Source organism: Coloeus monedula, assembly GCF_965178545.1.
Source record: "Coloeus monedula genome assembly, chromosome: Z".
In the NCBI taxonomy this organism is placed as follows: Eukaryota; Metazoa; Chordata; class Aves; order Passeriformes; family Corvidae; genus Coloeus; species Coloeus monedula.
Window position 1 is genome coordinate 20,389,776 of NC_138822.1, and position 18,135 is coordinate 20,407,910.

An 18,135-nucleotide genomic window follows, 5' to 3' on the forward strand; every position below is an offset into this window, starting at 1 on the left:
CCCATTTTCCAAATCTTCAGCTCAATAACAGCAACAGTCTACTCCTCAGTCACCAGCTTACATTGTACCAACCTCATATTCCTATTTTGTTTGTGAAAGACAAATACGTTTTTATGAAATGGCTCTGACATGCTTAATGATTTCTAGCAACAACTGAGCCCAGTAGCAATTCACAGCAGTGAGAATGTAGAGCGTATAAGTGGGCAGGTGTGAGGTCTGGAGGCATTTGCACTTGCAGTCCGCTTATCTCACTCTGCAGTCATCATTACTGTTCAGATAGTGCTTTTGATTAATCTGGGTTAGCAAAGTCAGCTCAGTATCTTCTGCATACAAATCAGTGGCAGTTCAGGTGTTTCCCAGAAGACATTTATAGTTCCATGTAGACCATCAGGTAATTTTTAACCTTTGGCATAGGCACCTTTGCATATAGCTCACAGGAGTACTAGGATGTACACAGATGGAGGAGCACAATTTGAAGGTAGTAGACAGCAAAATATGTTTTCTTGTCTAAGACACAACTACTTTGTTTAACTGTGTGATTCTTTCCTAAATTGCTGTAATTTAGTCTTTGGAAGTTATGGGCCTCTACTGGTACCTTCAGCTGCTAACCAACCCACTGGATCAAGGGCTTTGAGTTGGAAATGTTTTGGACAGCCAAATGTTGGTCCACATGGCAGGATTTAAGAGTACCCGTGTCTGTCAGGAGGTTTTTATTTCAATTGGAAGGCCTTTCAAGGAAAAAAAGTATTTCTGTTTCAACTGTGAAAAAAACCCCATGAGGTGCAGAAGTTCTCACTACACTGCTGCTCTCATGCAAGAGATTTAAAACACTGAATCATGAACAATTGAAACAGCCACATAACCTTCAGTGGTAATTTTTTCTCCTGGAATAAAATTTCTCCTAAAATCTGTCTTCCAAGTAATTGTTAGGGTAGAAAGGATAGAAAGTTCACTTTATAGATTTTATTTGCATTTTTAATGTGCATACTAGGGAAAAAAATTCTAGGGGTAAATAGCTGAAAAGTCACATGAGTTTCCATCTGAAGGTCACTGGCTGGTGGTGGCAGTGTTAAGTGCTTTTCTGCCCTTATTTCTGGTTAAGAAAAGGTGAGGTGAGGAGAAATTTGGCTGTTTGAGCTCAGTAGGTGGGTTGAACACACAGCATTTTAAAACTGGATGTCTTGAGCTCTCATTCAACATAAGTTGCTAACTGTCAGGAATTAAACATGCATTTTCCATGGGTTAGCTGCAAAAAATTTCCATTCATGAAAATTTAATCCCTCGCTCTTTGAATGTACTATACAGAGTAACTGTGTGCAGTTACAGACCATGTGAGTTAAGACTCTTGTTCCTCCTGCTCCTTCAGAGCAGACAGAAGGATTATTAATTAAAATTTTAGTGTAAGAACACACATCTGTCTTCACAGATAAATATGCACTCATTATCAGATGCAGTATTTGCAAGATGACATCTAACACTAAGGACATTTCCATCACAGGAATCTTCTTCATAATGCAAAATGTTTCTTCATCTAAGCTTTCCTTGTCTTCCTTCTGTCTGCTCCACCCACATATAGAAATAGGACATCTCTTTCCATTTGTTTTTCGAATACATAAAAGAGAATTCAGAAGGCTGAAGGAGGGCTGAATTTAATTATTTTCATATATTTTAGTTTCATTTTGGAACACAGTGCTTGCCCATTTGGCAGAAGAGATACATGTAGTTGTCTCCAAATGAATATTTCCGTGTTATGTGCGCTTTGGTTTGGGGCACAAGGGGAAGGATATGGGAAGAAAACCAGTCCATTACATAGTCACTACACCTTGCTGTATTCTTCATTGAAGAATCCTTTTCAGCTGGCAGTTTCAGACAGTATTATATACCATCATATTTGGAAGATGAGATCCTTAGGCGCTGATTGTTTTTATGCATTGGACTGTATATGTTTGAGATGGCTGGGGTTTTTTCGGGTAGAATCCTTTGAATTTTGGTTTGGCAATGAATAGAGATTGCTTTCACAAACCATCTACAAAGTGCAGCTGGAAGGACTTACACTGTGCTTTGTTGCATTGCTGGTTAAAATAGCACTTACTTCTGTGGATTTCCTGGTGGCATTGTCTGTGGTAGCAAGAAAAACTGATTTACTAATATTTGCAATCTAAACTCCTCCCTTTGGAAGCTTTTTTCTTTCACCTTCTGCTGTCAGAACTTTATAAAGAGCAGCAATTTGTCACAACAGAATATCATGGCTAGCAGCTCTTCCAGTTCATCAAAACCCTTTTGCAAGTCTCTGTTTTGATTAGAACAGAAACCAAAAACACACAGCTGATTCAGTAAGTGCTTTTCACCCTCATCATACAGACAGCTTTAGGGAGATGGTGGATCTATCTGGTTGGTTGGCCAATGGGAAGCATATTGTATGCAGGAACAGGAAAGCATTCACATGCTGCATACACTCAGGGAAGTTCAGAGAATACAATAGTTACAAAATGCTCTGTTCCTTCTTAAATTTATTATCTCGGTTACCTTCCATGAATAGCCATGCATGTGTTTGGTATTTGAGTAATGGAAGTAACCTTCCTCTCGTTCATTATGCTCAGCCCCTGGTCATACAGGAGAGGTGAGCTAAATTAAGGCACATGGACAAAGGGCAGTCAGAGGCAATTTTAGTCCCTGGCATTCTGTAGTTCTCATGGTAGGGCAATGTAGGTAGCACCTCATGCCACTTCTGTAATAAAGCAGTGAACAGATTTGTTGAACAAATTAGATATAATCATTATTGTTCCTGGCAATGAGATTTTGGAGCTTTGAATGAAAGTAAGGAAGAAGAGAAAAGAAGTAACTCCTGTTAGGATGTGACGCTCTGGAATTAGTCTGTAATGAAACCCAAGGGTTTATGCTATGTATCCATTCTGTTTATACCTTGCAGTGAGCCACCTTTATGGATTTGGACTGATGGATGCTGAAGCAATGGTGACAGAAGCAGAAAAGTGGACAACAGTGCCTCCGCAGCATGTGTGTGTGGAGAACACAGATCGGCAAATCAAGTAATACCCGCTACCAAAACCCTTGCTGGCATAAACTTATGGAAAGAAATTGGGTATAATTTACCCCTCCCTTGCATTGTATTTAATGTATCCTTTTTTAAGCCATACCAGGGTTCTCTGTCACATTTGCAGATGTCAGATCATTTGCCTGTAAACATTGGTCCCAGTAGTGCATGAGAAAAAGCCCTAGTTTAAAGAACATTGCAGAAGGTGAAGGTACAAAACAGGCCAGGCTGGGTAATGATGGATTTTTATGTAGATGATGCATCAAGGAAGAAGAATGTTTGGTTGAATGCATTTCAGTCAAGTTTGCAAGAAGACTACAGACTTACCAGTCCAGGAAGTAATAAGCAAATATGCTTTCAATACTGTATGATATTGTGTCTCTCAAATAGTCTTAGAAGAGTCTCTAGTTCAGAGGCCAAGACTAAACTGCTTTTCACTTGCTAAGAAAGGGTCTCTATAGAACCAGGCTTGAAAGCAAAATTCTGTTATGTGTACTCTGTGGATATAGAGACAGCATCAGTCATAAGGCACACTTCCAAAGCATTATGATTATTGTTGATAATTATATTTGACAGGCTTGATCTGTAACTGGTATAGTCTGGAAGGATATCATGCCAATTTAAACCAACTGAGTCAGGGGCCTTTTGGTAGTTAACATGTAGTACTTGCTGTTACGTAAGCAAGAACCAGCTATGCCAGGCATTTCCTGGGGTTTAGCAACCAGCTGTGATCCCATGACAATCTCAGCAATTCTCAGCTGGCCACTAATCCACAATAATGCTCTGTCCCAAAGGCTTATTCCTATTTTACCTTGTGTATGTGCTTAACAGAAACCTAGGCAGTTGCCATTAGCCATTATCTGCAGTAAAATAATTACCCTGTAGTGGTATTTTCAGCTAGGAACCACATTTTAAAACTAGTGATGATAGGCTACTGACTTCTCAGTTGTCCAACGCTGTCATTCTCTGCTTAGCAAAAAAGATGGGGTTGTGTATTTTACACAAAAAGCAAGAAATGCTGATGTTGTTTACTACGCTTCTATTATAGAACAATACGACCTGACAGCGTTGTCCGTTCAATTTACAAAGCCACTGGCTGTTCAGATAATCCTAACCACCATGTGATCTACTTGGAGCATGTTGTTGTGCGTATCACTATTACTCACCCTCGACGTGGAGACTTGGCAATTTACCTAACCTCTCCTTCTGGAACTAGGTCACAGCTCTTGGCCAACAGGTATAGTATGACAACCCAATTTCACAGTACAGTCAGCATGCAGAGCCTGCACTGAGATGTCAGTGTCAGCAAAGAGCAGTCAAGTCATTACAGTAGGGTTGCTAGAAGACACAGGCTAATTATTTTTTCTTAGAGAGATGGGCAGAGCAAAGTACAAATTAACTCAAATATGACAATCTCAGTAGAAGAGTAGTGTTAAAACTATTGAACTCCAAGACAAAGATTAGTCAATTTCAATGGTTCTTGTGTGGCTCACCATTTATTAGATGGCTGGAAAATGTGAAGAAAATAGTAACAGGCTCAGTGTTCATAAGGAAGCTGAATGGAAGTGTTTCTACATGGTATTGCCACTTATTTTTTATTTTTCTCCTTTCTTATCCTTTTTTTTCTCTTGATAGCAGTGAAAATCAGATAGAATAGTATATCTTTGCCACTATTTTTTTTAGGGCCCTGATGTTACCTCTTTCCAAATCCTTTTTTTCAAAGTAAACATACTCAATCCATGAAAGGCTCATAGTGGGAGAACACTGAGAAGTAGCACTGGCGCTTGAAATGAAAGGGTTCACTTGTAAGTTGCAAATTAAAGTTTTTAAAAGTTAGCCATCCTCTTCAAAAATTTTTAAAAGTTAGCCATCAGTGCAGTGATGGATACTTGCTCTCAAATGTCCAGCCATTTTAACCACAACTGCTAAGAAAAATCAATCTTCTTCCTCATCCTGTCACCTCTATGTTATGTTTTTGGAGAAACTGTCACTGTGCATCAAATTGTGGTTTTTTTCTCCTGACTGGACTCAGACAAGTATCTCTTTGTCCAGTGTGTCATTTCCAACATTAGTGCAGTCTATGTCCCTGGTAAGTGGACTGAATCATTAGCAAACTGAAAGACTTCTCAGTGATGTTTCTATTTCCCTGGTCTACTAGCAGAAATTTTCTTCAAAGAAAACACTGGCAGTCTTTCCCATGTAAATCTCGCTAAATCCATTGTCAAGAACACTACCTCCTACCAGAGATGGTTATGGCCCTAAGAAACATCAGAAACCTTTCCAAACTTTACCCCAGTTCCAAATGTGAAAATAAGTTACATTTACCATAAGAACTGCTTGTATACTTCTCCAGCTGGCTAGAAATCTTCCTGATGGGACCATAATATGATAGATAATTCTTTTTTCTTGGTGACTTGATTTAGATGACTGCCATTCTGCTAGACATAGAGCATGGCTCCCATAGAAAAGTTGATGTTAGCTGATGTTATGTATCAGAAACTGCAAAAACTGCCATATATCAAACCTGTATTGTGAGAACTCTTCTGCAGCCATGCTCAAGTCTTCACAAAAGTTAATATCCCTAGTCCTGCTCCTCAGGGCTTTTAATGAATTGGGAGTGGCCTGCTTTCCAGACTGCTTTTTGTCCATACTTACTTCCTCATCCAAAAGGAAACAAAAAGCCTGTTTTGGAGACAGGTGGAGCTCAAATGGTCTTGGTTCTGATTGAAGTGTGAATACACATTTTCATTAGAGATTATGTTAATTTAAAAGAAAAGGTAAACTGAAAATACTCTTTAAGCTGTAGACAGTAATTCACCAAATGGAGAGAAAGTTGTCCTGGAATTTTGGGGTCCTCTAGAATACCTCCTGTGTTTCATTGCAAGTGCTGTCATAGGTTGCTGATAAAGCACATAGGCACACACATCTGTATCTCCCTGCTGCACTACTACACTGAACAAAGAATTTGTCCTCTGCTAACCAGTGTGAGGCAGGTTTCTCTTATTAGTTATGAAACAGGCTTTTGTTTTTCTGTTTGAAGAAATCCCTCTTTAGTTTTCTCTTCCATTTTCATGCAGTAGTTTTTCCTCGGTGCAAAATGAAAAAAAACTGAAAGTCATCCAACTAGGTATCCAAACAAAACAATCTTGTGTAAACCCAGTGGTCTTCACACAGCTAACTTTTGGCTCTAGGCTTTCATGTGTTGCAGCTGACTCACAGCAAGTGGGAAATACATTCCAATATTCACAGTTCACCTCTGGCGATGATTGGTGCGTGGAATAGGTACAAAATTCAATTCAATCAGTCTCTCTGTAACCCTTGCACCTTAAAAAGTAATTACTTTCTCTACTTGCAGTAGAGAAAGGGAGTGTAAATGTATGTATTAAAATAAGGGGATGTTCAGCTCTTTCTTATCTGGTAGTATCAGAAGACTAAACAGAAAACAAAGAAACCTGAAAGGCCTTTTCAGGTTTTAGCACTTCCAGAAAACAAATTATTCATGACAGAGCTCATAGAGTCTCACCAGAAATTCCCTTCCCATGCAAACTTCAGAGATACTGACTTGCCATCACACTGGACTGAAACAAACAGCTCTGGGCTACTAATGTTAGGGATAAATGTATATTGCAAATTCTAGGTCTGAATTACCTAGAACCTTCACGAACCCTTTTTTGGGTAAAGTGATGGATATGAACACAATACTTTCCAAAATGGTGTTTCAAGGCTTATTTTTTTTGTCCCTGCTGTAAGAGTTATACAGCTTACAGGTAGTAATTTCTTGAAATTAGTAGTATGCTGTGTGTTGTTGATGTATATGTTTTAGCATCATGTTGTAAAACAAAACTTGAAGTAGGATTGCTGTTATTCACTAGTATGAAATACTAGTTACGAGGCTTTTGATTTTTAAAGTATCAGTAATACTGAATATCAGTGAATAAATGAATTCAGCTGTAAGCATGCATGCATTTGGCATACATGCGTACACACATTGGCAGCAAATAGTCTGGTTTTTATGCTATAGGCAAAGGCCCCAGAGGCTGTTGTACATTGCTACTGACTGTTTTTCTCAGACATACAAGACTTTTTAACACACATGTACAGGATTAATAGCAGCAGTACCAGCTGTTTTTACTGAACCCAGGGAAAACCTCATTGCTTTACATTTACTCATCTGGGTTTAATTTGAAACAGTTTGCTGGTAAAATGTTTTTAAGTGCAAAAGGTATATTTTACATGTGTAATTCTCCACTGATTCTGGAAGAAAAGTCATTGTGCATAATTTCTGGTGCATTGACAAGTAGGTCCCTCAAGGCAATATTTGGCCTTTTTTCTGCATATTTTATCCTTAATGTTGGCATCCCCTAAAATGACTTCAGTAAGAAAACTTGTTAGTCAGAGTCAATGTGGATTCCTTTGCAGGCATTTGGTGGATTACACTGTCACTGGTTTAAGCCTTACGTGCATTCTTCAAAATCTGCATTACAGGGAACATCTGCTTTGTTGTTTGGAAAGTACTAAACATGATTACATTGGATGTGCTGCAGCAGAGGAAAATACAGGCTGGGAGAGTATTGGCTGGTGTGAGGATGAGGCTAGATTTAAGTCCAAAGGGGAACAGTATCCCCTTTTCAAAAACAATTGGCCAGTGGATTTGGCAGCATGAGTTTCTGAGTGTTTTTTTGAGACATACCAAGGTCAGTTCTAACAAACATTCAGTACAGGCAGGCTGTGGAGGAGAAGCTAAATACAAAGGGGGTAGGAGAAGCAAACTTAGGGCTCATTTGTCTCCCACTGAAGTCATGGCTTATTTAATTTTTGCCCTTTAAATTTAAAGCAGCTGTTGCCATTTGAACCGTGTAACTGAAATATTTCAGCCCCATGGTGGCAACTTTCCAGGCCTCTAGCTTCATAAGCTTATATGGCCCTGGTATTAATAATACTTCTCTTCAGTAACAAAAGAAAGTATTTTCATGGCCATCTTTTTCCTATCATGAAACCTAGACAATCAGTAAATTTTAATAATACCATCCTCTGCCGAAAACTCTTAGATCAAAACAAAGTCATTCTTATCTAATCTTAATCACTTGTTTGCTTTGTGAAAGACCTTGGTGATCTGAAGTAGAGGAAAACTTTACTTTCTAGGCATCCATCTTTTCTGCACCTTACATGTTATACTCTAATATTAAACAAAAGCAACATTTTATGTATCCTATTATGATGAAAATTAAGGGCCGACCTTCATGCTGACTCTCACTGAAAAGGTCCCTGAGATGGTAGTAATCTTAAATCCACAATGAGCAAACAATAATCCTACACTTGTACTGTGTCTACAGGGTGAAACAGTTCTTGGAAAACTGTTTTTCCCAACTCATACTTGCTGTGTTTTGTTTCATTCATACTGGCTGTATCTTTTTTTTTCTTTTTTTTCCATTTTCTTTTTCTTTTGGGGGGTTGATGAATAGGTATCCCACTACGGAGCAGCTGGCTGACCAGTGGAGTGTGTGGGGCTCCTCAGCCTGACATGTGTGCCAGTAATGATGGATCATTTACTGTGGATATGTGTGGTCACTGGGGACAAGCTCTCCACTTTTAAAGATGATGGTTGCTGTACTAGCCACTATTTCAGGCTGGCAGGCATTGTACGCTGTTGTTCATGTTACTCCAAACAACTTTATCATGATAGTTCAGAGGTATCATAAAACTAACTGTGATAACCAGATGTAACATGGAAATGAAAAAAAAAAAAAAGGTGCGTATGCATATACTTTAAATATGTCTTCTTTAGCTCCACATCCAGAAATTTTAAGTGATCTTCCATATGTAGGTTAAAAAGCTTCTGAAATGCCTAGTGTGTTCTCTGACCATTTCTTTTTTTCCAAATACTTCAGTGCAGGTGGGCAGTAGGGTCTGGCTGAAGCTTTGGTTAAGTCAGTTTGAGCTGTCTGCAGTTTCTCAGGGGCTACATCTCACAGGGAGCTGATGATTCGACCCTGTGGAGAAGAGCTGCTTTAAGGAGAATAGTTGACCAAAGCACTTCCAGGTATGCAGCTTGGGAAGGCACTGTATAGTCTCTTCAAACCATAAGCACACTTGAAGACTTGTGGCCATGCAGACTGCTGGGCAAGGACCACTTGCCTGTGAGGCTGCCAATTTCGCGTGCTGGAGCACATCATAACAAAGACTGCTGCTGTAGGGGAAGAGAATTCCTATCTCTTGCCAGCTACTCCACTGCAGCCATAGCCACGAGCTAGTGCAGAGTTTCCAGGCTTTTAATGCATTGAGTTCAGTATGCAACCATTGCTGTCATCAGGTGCAGCTGCACCTTCTCAGCTGAAAAAAACAAGCTTGATAACTAAAAAGAAGCTCCTTTTATGCATTTACTTTTTATTGTTCATGACAGCTGATGCTGGTGTTGCTAAACAAATCCCCTACCTTCGCTGCCTTTTCTCATATGAAACTGAAAATCGAAAGAAATTTTTCCAAGCTTTTAGGAATTTAAAGATTCTTTCCTTAAAAGCTGAAACACTTGTTTGTTGGGTTTTTTAACACTATCAGAAAGTAACTAATTGCCTTCCTATAGGTCTAAAGTTTGATTACAGATGAATACTTCCACTTTAAATTATATTCTTGAGGAGAAAGGTTACAGAATTTTTAGGCTGAAGTGGTGGCAGTGGAAGAGACTAATACTCTTGAATATGTTTTAAGAAAATAAGTATTTTATTCTACACTGTGAAACATATATTCTTATATAGACATACATATAGTATGTGATAAGTATGGCATAAAACTTCTCAGAAGAGAAGAGCAATTTTTTTTAAATGTATACTATGCATTGTAAGCAGCAGCTTATAATTATATAGTCAATCATTCAGTCACGTCCACCCCATGTTGAGTGTTTTGTTTCTAAGAAAGGTCCCCTGAGTAATTGAGCAACAGAACTGGAATTCTGTTGTGGTTATGTTAGCAAATAAGTTTTAAAAATTCAAATGTTGTTAGTCACTTTGGTGTTTAAAAGCATGTTATGTTCGTGAGTACAGGTATATGATCATGGTCATTAAAACTATCAGATTATTCTAATAATCTTGTTTAAGTATTTTAGTCTATAATAATCTGTAATAGTCAGCTAGTAAGTCATCAGATGGTGTACCAAACTTTATTAGTACATGATAATCTGTGTGATAAGTGTGTCTTTGATATGAATTTTGACAAATTACAGAATTAAATTCTGGAGTGGCTGCATGCTCCTTAAAAGATACTATGTATTTCTTTCTGAATCAGGAACATACAGGTGAACATTTGATAATTTCATTCATTTATTTAACACCACTTAAAGTGAAATCCATATATTGCCTCATAGGTTCTTTGACTTGAGAGTTTAGTGCATAAACAAAGCAAAGCAAAAGTACGTGGACCATTTTGTATGTCCAAAATACATACACAGACAGCCTCAGAGTCAGTATGTTTTCACTGTTCTTCTGACCTGTCTGTAGCTTTTTGTTTGTAGAATCTTTTGTGGAAACACAGTTCATACATTCAAAGATTCCAATTTAGGCCTTATTTTATAAAATTCAAATCTTTCCCAGAGAAGTATTCTTTAAAAAAACTGGTCAATTTTCTCAGAAATAATATTATCAGATCTTACCCATTTCCATGGATGGAAGCTTACAAGTCCAGTCACAGCATATTTTAGGTAAAGGTGTTTTTATTGAAACAATATGTGGGATTTTTGTCTTTTCCACCCAAAATTACTTAAAAGAATTATTAAAATGGAAGTCTGACAACAATTTAAAATTTCAAAATAAGACAAACCTAGTTATTCAAAAAGTACTATGGAAAATATCAGACTAATTACAGTAAAAATAAACAGCAGTTCATGTTTCTAATGTATATGAATAGAAGCTCAGTGAATACAGAATTTATAATTGCACAGTACTTATATAATAGTATATAATTTAGTTGCTATAATAGCAAAGGGAAATACTGCTGCCTTGTTGCATTGACAGGGTGTTTAGAAAGTAATACATTAGCTATCAGAAAACAACAGTATGGCAATTTGAGTAACCATTGGAAATAACCTACATGACTTAAATTGAACATACTTGCATGCAAATTCTGGATAATAACTGTGTAGTAATTTCTAACATTTCAGTAAATGGTATGTGCCATGCATTTGTGAGATCTGCTATATTCACACAACTGATTTAACAGTGACGTGAAACAGGCCCATTCTGCTGCCAAAATATGTCTACATATACACTTATAGGCACACACACAGAAACACAGAACTGTATCAGAAGAAAATCTCACACAATTATCAGTGAAAATGAATCCCAATGTATATTTAAATTTATAAGTGCTAATAAATTAGGCTACTATTGTAGGCATTCATTTAAAATGGAAAAAGGTAGCACAAATTGAATGGCAAGTTGAACTTGTGTCAGCAGTTCCATGGCCAGCGTGTCAGGAAGGGGTCAAGTGTGTCCTGGGGACATCAGGCCCAGCATCACCAGCTGGGCAAGGGAGGGGATTGTCCCACTGTGCTCTGAGCTGGGGCAGCCTCACCTCGAGTGCTAGGGGCGCTTTTGGGCACTGCAATGTAAGAAGGTTATAAAGCTATTAGAGAGTGTCCAAAGGAGGTTGCAAATATGGGGAGGGGTCTGAAGGGAAAGCTGCACATGGAGCAGCTGAAGTCACTTGTCATATTCAGCCTGGAGGATGCTGAGGGGAGACCTCATCACAGTCCACATCTTCTTTGTGAGGGGAAGCAGAGGGGCAGGCACCAACCTCCTCTCTGGTGACCAGTGACAGGATCTGAGGTAACGGCCTGAAGTTAACTCCCTGAAGGGGAGTTAAGCTGCATATTAGGAAAAGGTTCTTCATCCAAGTGTGGTTGGGCACTGGAACAGGCTCCCCAGGGAAGTGGTCTCAGCACCAAGCCTGACAGAGTCAAGGATTGTTTGAACAATGCTCTTCGAGACATGGTGTAATTCTTGGGGCTTTCCTGTGTAGCACCAGCAGGTGGATTTTGATGATCCTTGCCAGCTCAGGATACTCTATGATTCTGTGATTCTATGTTTGAAATGAGAGCATGAAAATCAGGTTTTGATTTTCATAATATACTGATACAAAGTGCACCAATCATGTAGGTCCGTACAGTTTCTATTGCAAGACGTGTAGGACACAGAGTACCTGACCTCTTGCCTCTGACTGACCAAAGCTTCCAGCAAGAACTATGGCATTTTATTCCTACCCAGTGTGTCAGGAATGTACCTACACAAGTATCTTGTTTTCCCAATATTTGCTGAACTTCACAGCCTTTTGAGAATAAATCTTGAAATTAGCTTAGAAAGGAACAGATTCACATGAATTCAAATATAACATTTATGTTGTCTAATGCTAGGTTTTTCTCTCTTTTACAGACAAGCATTTTAAATCTGTTGGATTTTCTGCTGTAGAGATTCTTGTTTTTTTAAAATATTTAAGCACAGCTATTACCGCTGGAATTTTCACACATAAAGACCAAATTAAAATAATGATAAATACTACACACACATATATATGTGTATACATGCATGTATAAATTGACATGTATACATATCTCTGTGTGTATATATATACAAATATATAAAAATACATATATGTGAATGTATAGTTATATATGTATTTTTAGAAGTTGAGCCATTTGATTTTATTGGAGGCAACAGTCCTTCTTAGGGTGCTCTTCTCATCAACAGTTTTGGGGTACCAAGCAACACACTGTGAACACGGAATAAAAGTGAAAATTCTCTTGTATCTAATCCCTGGCCAGGAAGGGTCCTCCTTCCCCTTCTCATACGGGATCACAGTCACATTACAGTACATGAAATGGGTCTCCCTATATTTGAAATTATCATCATCCAGGCCTAAGTTCTAATGTTTTCACTCACAACCTAGGTAATGAAATTAGGGTAATGGTACTGGTTAGATGAAACCATCAGATGCCATTAGTCTTTTGGTTTTACCCAAACTGAGTTCTGTGAAATGTTTGAAGAGGGCAATACCTTGGTTGTTCAAGGATTGAGGCCAATGTCTCAGTTACATATTACTTCCTCACAAGAAGTGACATGTATTAAATCACAATTGTCTTAAATGTCATCATTTTTATTTGGTTTAATACTTTCAAGTTTTCCAATCAAAAGCCAAGAATAAATGTTACTGAAATTTTCCAGCTTACAAGTTATTTGTATTTACATCATGCTATTAAAGCAGTGAAATTCTGTATTATATGTAGTTTTTCCAAGACCCACAAATCCTATTAAATAGTATTAGAAATTCGGTATTTTTGCAATGGATTTGCTTGCCATTCTCTTTTTCATTATAAAAACATGATGGCATGTAAAGACTCTCTTCCATCAAGCAACAAAAAACGGTTGAATGTGCTTGAAATACATGTGAGAAAACCATAATGAATAATGTTTGTAAAGGTACAAATGAACGAACTGGTTGATTATTCTATTATTCAAGTGTTTGCACACTTGGAGGCACAGCTTCCCAGGAAAAGAAGTTTTCCTTGAAATAATGTCATGATTTTTTTTAGGCTATTTGATCATTCCATGGAAGGATTCAAAAACTGGGAGTTTATGACTACTCACTGCTGGAGTGAAAAAGCAGCAGGTGATTGGATCTTGGAAATCTGTGACACTCCATCTCAGCTGAGAAATTTCAAGACTCCAGGTAAGACTCTAACATTTATTTGGGCTCTGTGAATTCTGAAAAGTGCTTGCTGTTTTCCACCTTTTATTTACGGCTGGAATATCTGTAAATAAAATATCTGGACCACACAGTGGTTTTAGTGTGAAGCCATAGCTGGGAAGAGCATTATTCTAAATATCAGTTATCAGTGCACTCTTCATTTTTATGTTACTGTTATATACCTTTTAAGACACATGGTTCACTTTTATTCTGGCTTATTTCTTTTTTTTTTTTTTAGATTAATTTCGCCCTAAAAAATTTAATATACAGATCAGCCTTACTCAACCACTGCTGATAGAATTGAATGAGAATTTTAATTCTGTATTTATACTCTGCTTTAGCTGTGTCATGTTCTGATAGCCAATCTCAACTTTTAAAATCAGCTTCTTTGTCCAGTCATCAAATCCAATTTTCTTATTGGCTGACTCAGTAGCCTGTATAACCTGATTTTAGTTTTTTAGGATAGTAAACCAGCAATCATAAGCCAAAATTTTGAAAGGCTTTTACACAATATGTGGTTAGTAAGTCCCTAATGAAGACCAAGATAATGTTTGAGTTTCAAAATTTCTGAGCAGGGAACAACTTGAAGACTCTGATAACTTTTTACAGTTATCAGGCCAGTGTTATTCAAATGTTAGCTGTATAGTCATGTGGTTAACTTTAAGCACCGCATTTTGAAAATCTTGATTATCTTCACCTAGAGCTCTGCAAGAAAACACCAACATTGCCAATGTTTTAAATTTTACTTTATCACCACCGATCACTTCTCACCATAGCTTTGCAGTCATGAAAGGTTCTTAGCCAAATGATGTTAAACACACCACTAAATGACAAGCAGAGTTTCCAGTACTCTAAAAAGGGGTATGCACTAAATGCGTTTGGAAAAGCAGCCATAGAGTATAAGCAAAACTGCCCAGGAATTCAAGAGGAGGTTTTGTGCTTGTGTTTCTTTTTACTTTTCAGTGCTTTAAAATTTAATAGAGGAGAGGTATTAAGCAGCAAATAAGTAATTTAATTTTAATCAGATTACTCAAAAGAGTTAAAAATCAAGTATTTTTAATTCCGTTTTGCACTTGTTATTCCTGATGCATCCAGGAACATCTCTGGTGTGAAGGACAAGTTAGGGTAGCTCTTCACCTTTGTGTGTACCAGAACCCATTGGTTCATCCAGCAGGCATGAAGAACAACCACAGAGCAACACATTTCAGCTATTTCCCTCTTTTCTTCCCTGACACATGCCTTGCACTAAAAAATGGAGCCATTTTGCAAACTTTTAATCTGGGCAATTCTCTAGACATATTTTACAGGCCTTTTACGTCATCAGGATGGTCTCAAAGTGGCCTGCTACATTTCCAGCTTTACAGTTCAAAGCCTGTTCCTGCACACTCCTGCACACTACAACTACATTTATGGTTGTATAGGTCTTACCAATTTATTGATTTCAATACTTTATAGATACTCTTCTCAGTGGAATTGATTTCCTTTCCTCCATCAGAACTCAGGCCTAAAGATGCAACTCTGGGAGAAAAGGCTCAGTAAGGCTAGGGGATTGGGAGAAAGTCGGTCTACAAAACTAAGGGGTGTGGAGGAAGCTGATACACTGCAAGAATCCTGCTGGAGAGCTTATTCTCTACTTTGTTTTAAGCACAATGCAGAACACTGAGACTAGTTTGGTTTTTACATGCATTTGGTTTTCACAAGATGCAGTGTGGTTGTGAATTTGGATCCTGGTTCATTGTATACTGTCTAGTAATGTATCCCCCATCTTTCTAGAGCAGTGATTGCCCTCTGATGAAAGCTGTCCAGTAACTCTTCTGTTCAAAAAGATTTGGAAGTGCCTGCCATATATTAGTGGTGGATAAATTCAGCTGTTTGGGCATATCGGGATTAGTCTCTGCACTGAAGAGAACATGAAGTAAACAAAAGGTGCTTAAACATAATTTATGCCTAGTGCCTCTCCAGTTCATGGTGCCTCTTCAGTTTATCACCATAGCCTGCAGTTTATCACACTGATATCATCATCATGCCTGTTTCTTGTTTGTGTTCTGTGCATGTGTTTCTTAGCTCTTGAAAGATCTTATAATTAAGAGTTGCCATTAAATTAAAAAGAAAGACCCAATGTGTCATCATATCCCTGCAGTGGCAAGGTAATGCCACATCTGTTACCTGAAAAGAAATGCAGAGTCCAGTTCATAAAAGTAGTGCATGTAATTTCTACATTTAATTCTGTAGAGTTTACGGAGATGGACATATGTTTGCCATAAAACATTGTGATGTACCCTTTCTTCTATAAATACAATATGGGACCTTTGGTATACATCCGAAGTAAAAGCAGGGAAAGGATTATTCTAGCCAAACTAAATGATGGAATTGGCCAAAAATGGGGAAAGAAAGATTTTGGCTTAAATGTGCATATTTTGTTTATTCATAATAAAAGCGTGCGTGTATGTATATATACTTAGTTATTGAAATATTTTATTGTGCAAATTAAACCCACCTTGAGGAAGACTTCATTTGCTTGCTGGCAAGTCACATGAATTTTTCTCCTCTTTATTTACTGAACTGTTCTTACAAGGCAGCTAATCTCCTGAGAGACCCTACATTATTCCCCTTGCTGCTCTTTCGCTTTATGTATGCCTTCGGACTAACAATCCTTCCTGCGGTGATGGTAGTACAAGACCTTCTGTATGTGTAAAATGCAGACACAGTATGCTGTGCCTTAGGAGCATTTTTACCTGTGGTTGGTTGTAGTTGGTTCTTGTGAATACTTTTATCAGGGTTCTGGGAAAAAATATAAAACTTCGGGAAGTTGAGTGAGTTTTGCCTCATAATAAAAGATGAGGATAAAAAGATCTGAATAACTTAACAAAACACATTTCTTTTTTATTGCATCCAGTGTATTATGGTTTATATGCTGTAGAAGTGGTTTAAAACACAAAAAGAGGCAGGGACTGGACATGGAGAAGCTGTATTTTAGAAAGGGATGTGATGACTGCATATCTGGTTAAAAATTATCTCCCTGTGTGACTTCTTCTTAAAAAAGAAAAGTGTCATTAAGGACACAGTTGGATCAGTCTAAAGAGTATTGAGATGTAGCTTGATTCCCACATGTCTTTAGAGGAAGAAAATATGTGATTTGGATCTTTTTAATCTGATGGGTCTTTAAGAGCTACCTGTCTGTGGGTAGGAGAAGACAAATTGAAAACAAGGTGTATGCAGTTTTACAGCCAAGGTAATTAGCCCGTAGTGTGGCAGCAGGTGTGGTAGACTTGTCAGCAGTTAATTTTTTAAATCAAGATCAAATGTCTCTTTAAAGAAAATTGTAATTCAGATGTGAAAAGCTGAAAGCTACTGTGTGACACAACTGCCATATGATGTAGTCTCTGTCTGTAGTTTCTGCTCAAAAACTGAGTGTAGAGCAGCGGTTTCATATGAAGTGTAGATATTTTTGTCTCAGAAGGAGGCTTGGCAAGAGACATAGATTCATAGAGGTAACATAGATTCCCATCTTTAGCCCTAGTATAAGCTATTTTAAAGAAATTTGTTTAAGATCTGTCAGGTAGTGTATTTGCTTATTGTTGCTTACTGCTAAAAGCATGCATGTACAAGGAGAGAGATGCTTGTCTTTGTCTTTGCCATGTCAGTGGAGGTTACCAGATGACATTGGGAAAATACAGGAAATCACTTGTAAAGGTCAAATTAATTTGCTTGCACGGATTGAAAAAGTCTAAGTGAACGACGTTTCAATTTATTGTCATTAAAATTAAGGAAGAGGAAGATTGCTTGAATTTAATTTTACACAAAGTATAATACATTATTTTCTTGAGAAGAGTCATACCTGAATTACATTTCTCATTAAATAATAGCTCTCCTTGGAAAGAATTTTAACCACAGGCTCCAAAACAGGATCATTCAAATTCTCCCTGCTTCTCTAATTTCTCTTTGTTCTGATAAGAATTTGACATTTATAACTAGCTATTCCAGCACAGATTAACATAACCAAGACAATAGGATGATACCAAACTTAGGTTGCACCTTTTCAAGCAGGGATGTGGGTTTTATTCATCATTACTTTAGGCATTATTTCAGGCCTGAGTGTTTTTGCTCTTTCTCCAAGTTAATTCAGTAGTATAGAGAGAAAGATGGGGACTGAAAGTTCACCCTTTATGTTCTGACAGCATGAACTTGAAACACCTTTATCTTTTTATTCTTCCCCCAAAAAAACTTACCAGAAAGTCAGATAATGCTTCAGGTGGCCAGACAATTTTTTCTGTCTTCACTCAAATATTAAGAGGATAAAATGCTAATCATGATTGCAGACAATACAGTGATATATCTGCCAAATAACTGGC

General features: G+C 37.7%; 1 protein-coding gene across 1 annotated transcript in view; it reads left to right on the top strand.

Moving 5' to 3' along the window:
* The window catches only part of PCSK5 (proprotein convertase subtilisin/kexin type 5), a gene marked incomplete at both ends in the record, with an annotated part of 173,808 nt that overhangs the window by 145,641 nt on the left and 10,032 nt on the right, over window positions 1–18,135 (top strand). The window contains 3 exons of the mRNA XM_082302244.1: window positions 2,930–3,047; window positions 4,101–4,289; window positions 13,629–13,765. Coding sequence (XP_082158370.1) covers window positions 2,930–3,047; window positions 4,101–4,289; window positions 13,629–13,765 — 444 coding nt within the window. The remainder of the gene's footprint in view (window positions 1–2,929; window positions 3,048–4,100; window positions 4,290–13,628; window positions 13,766–18,135) is intronic.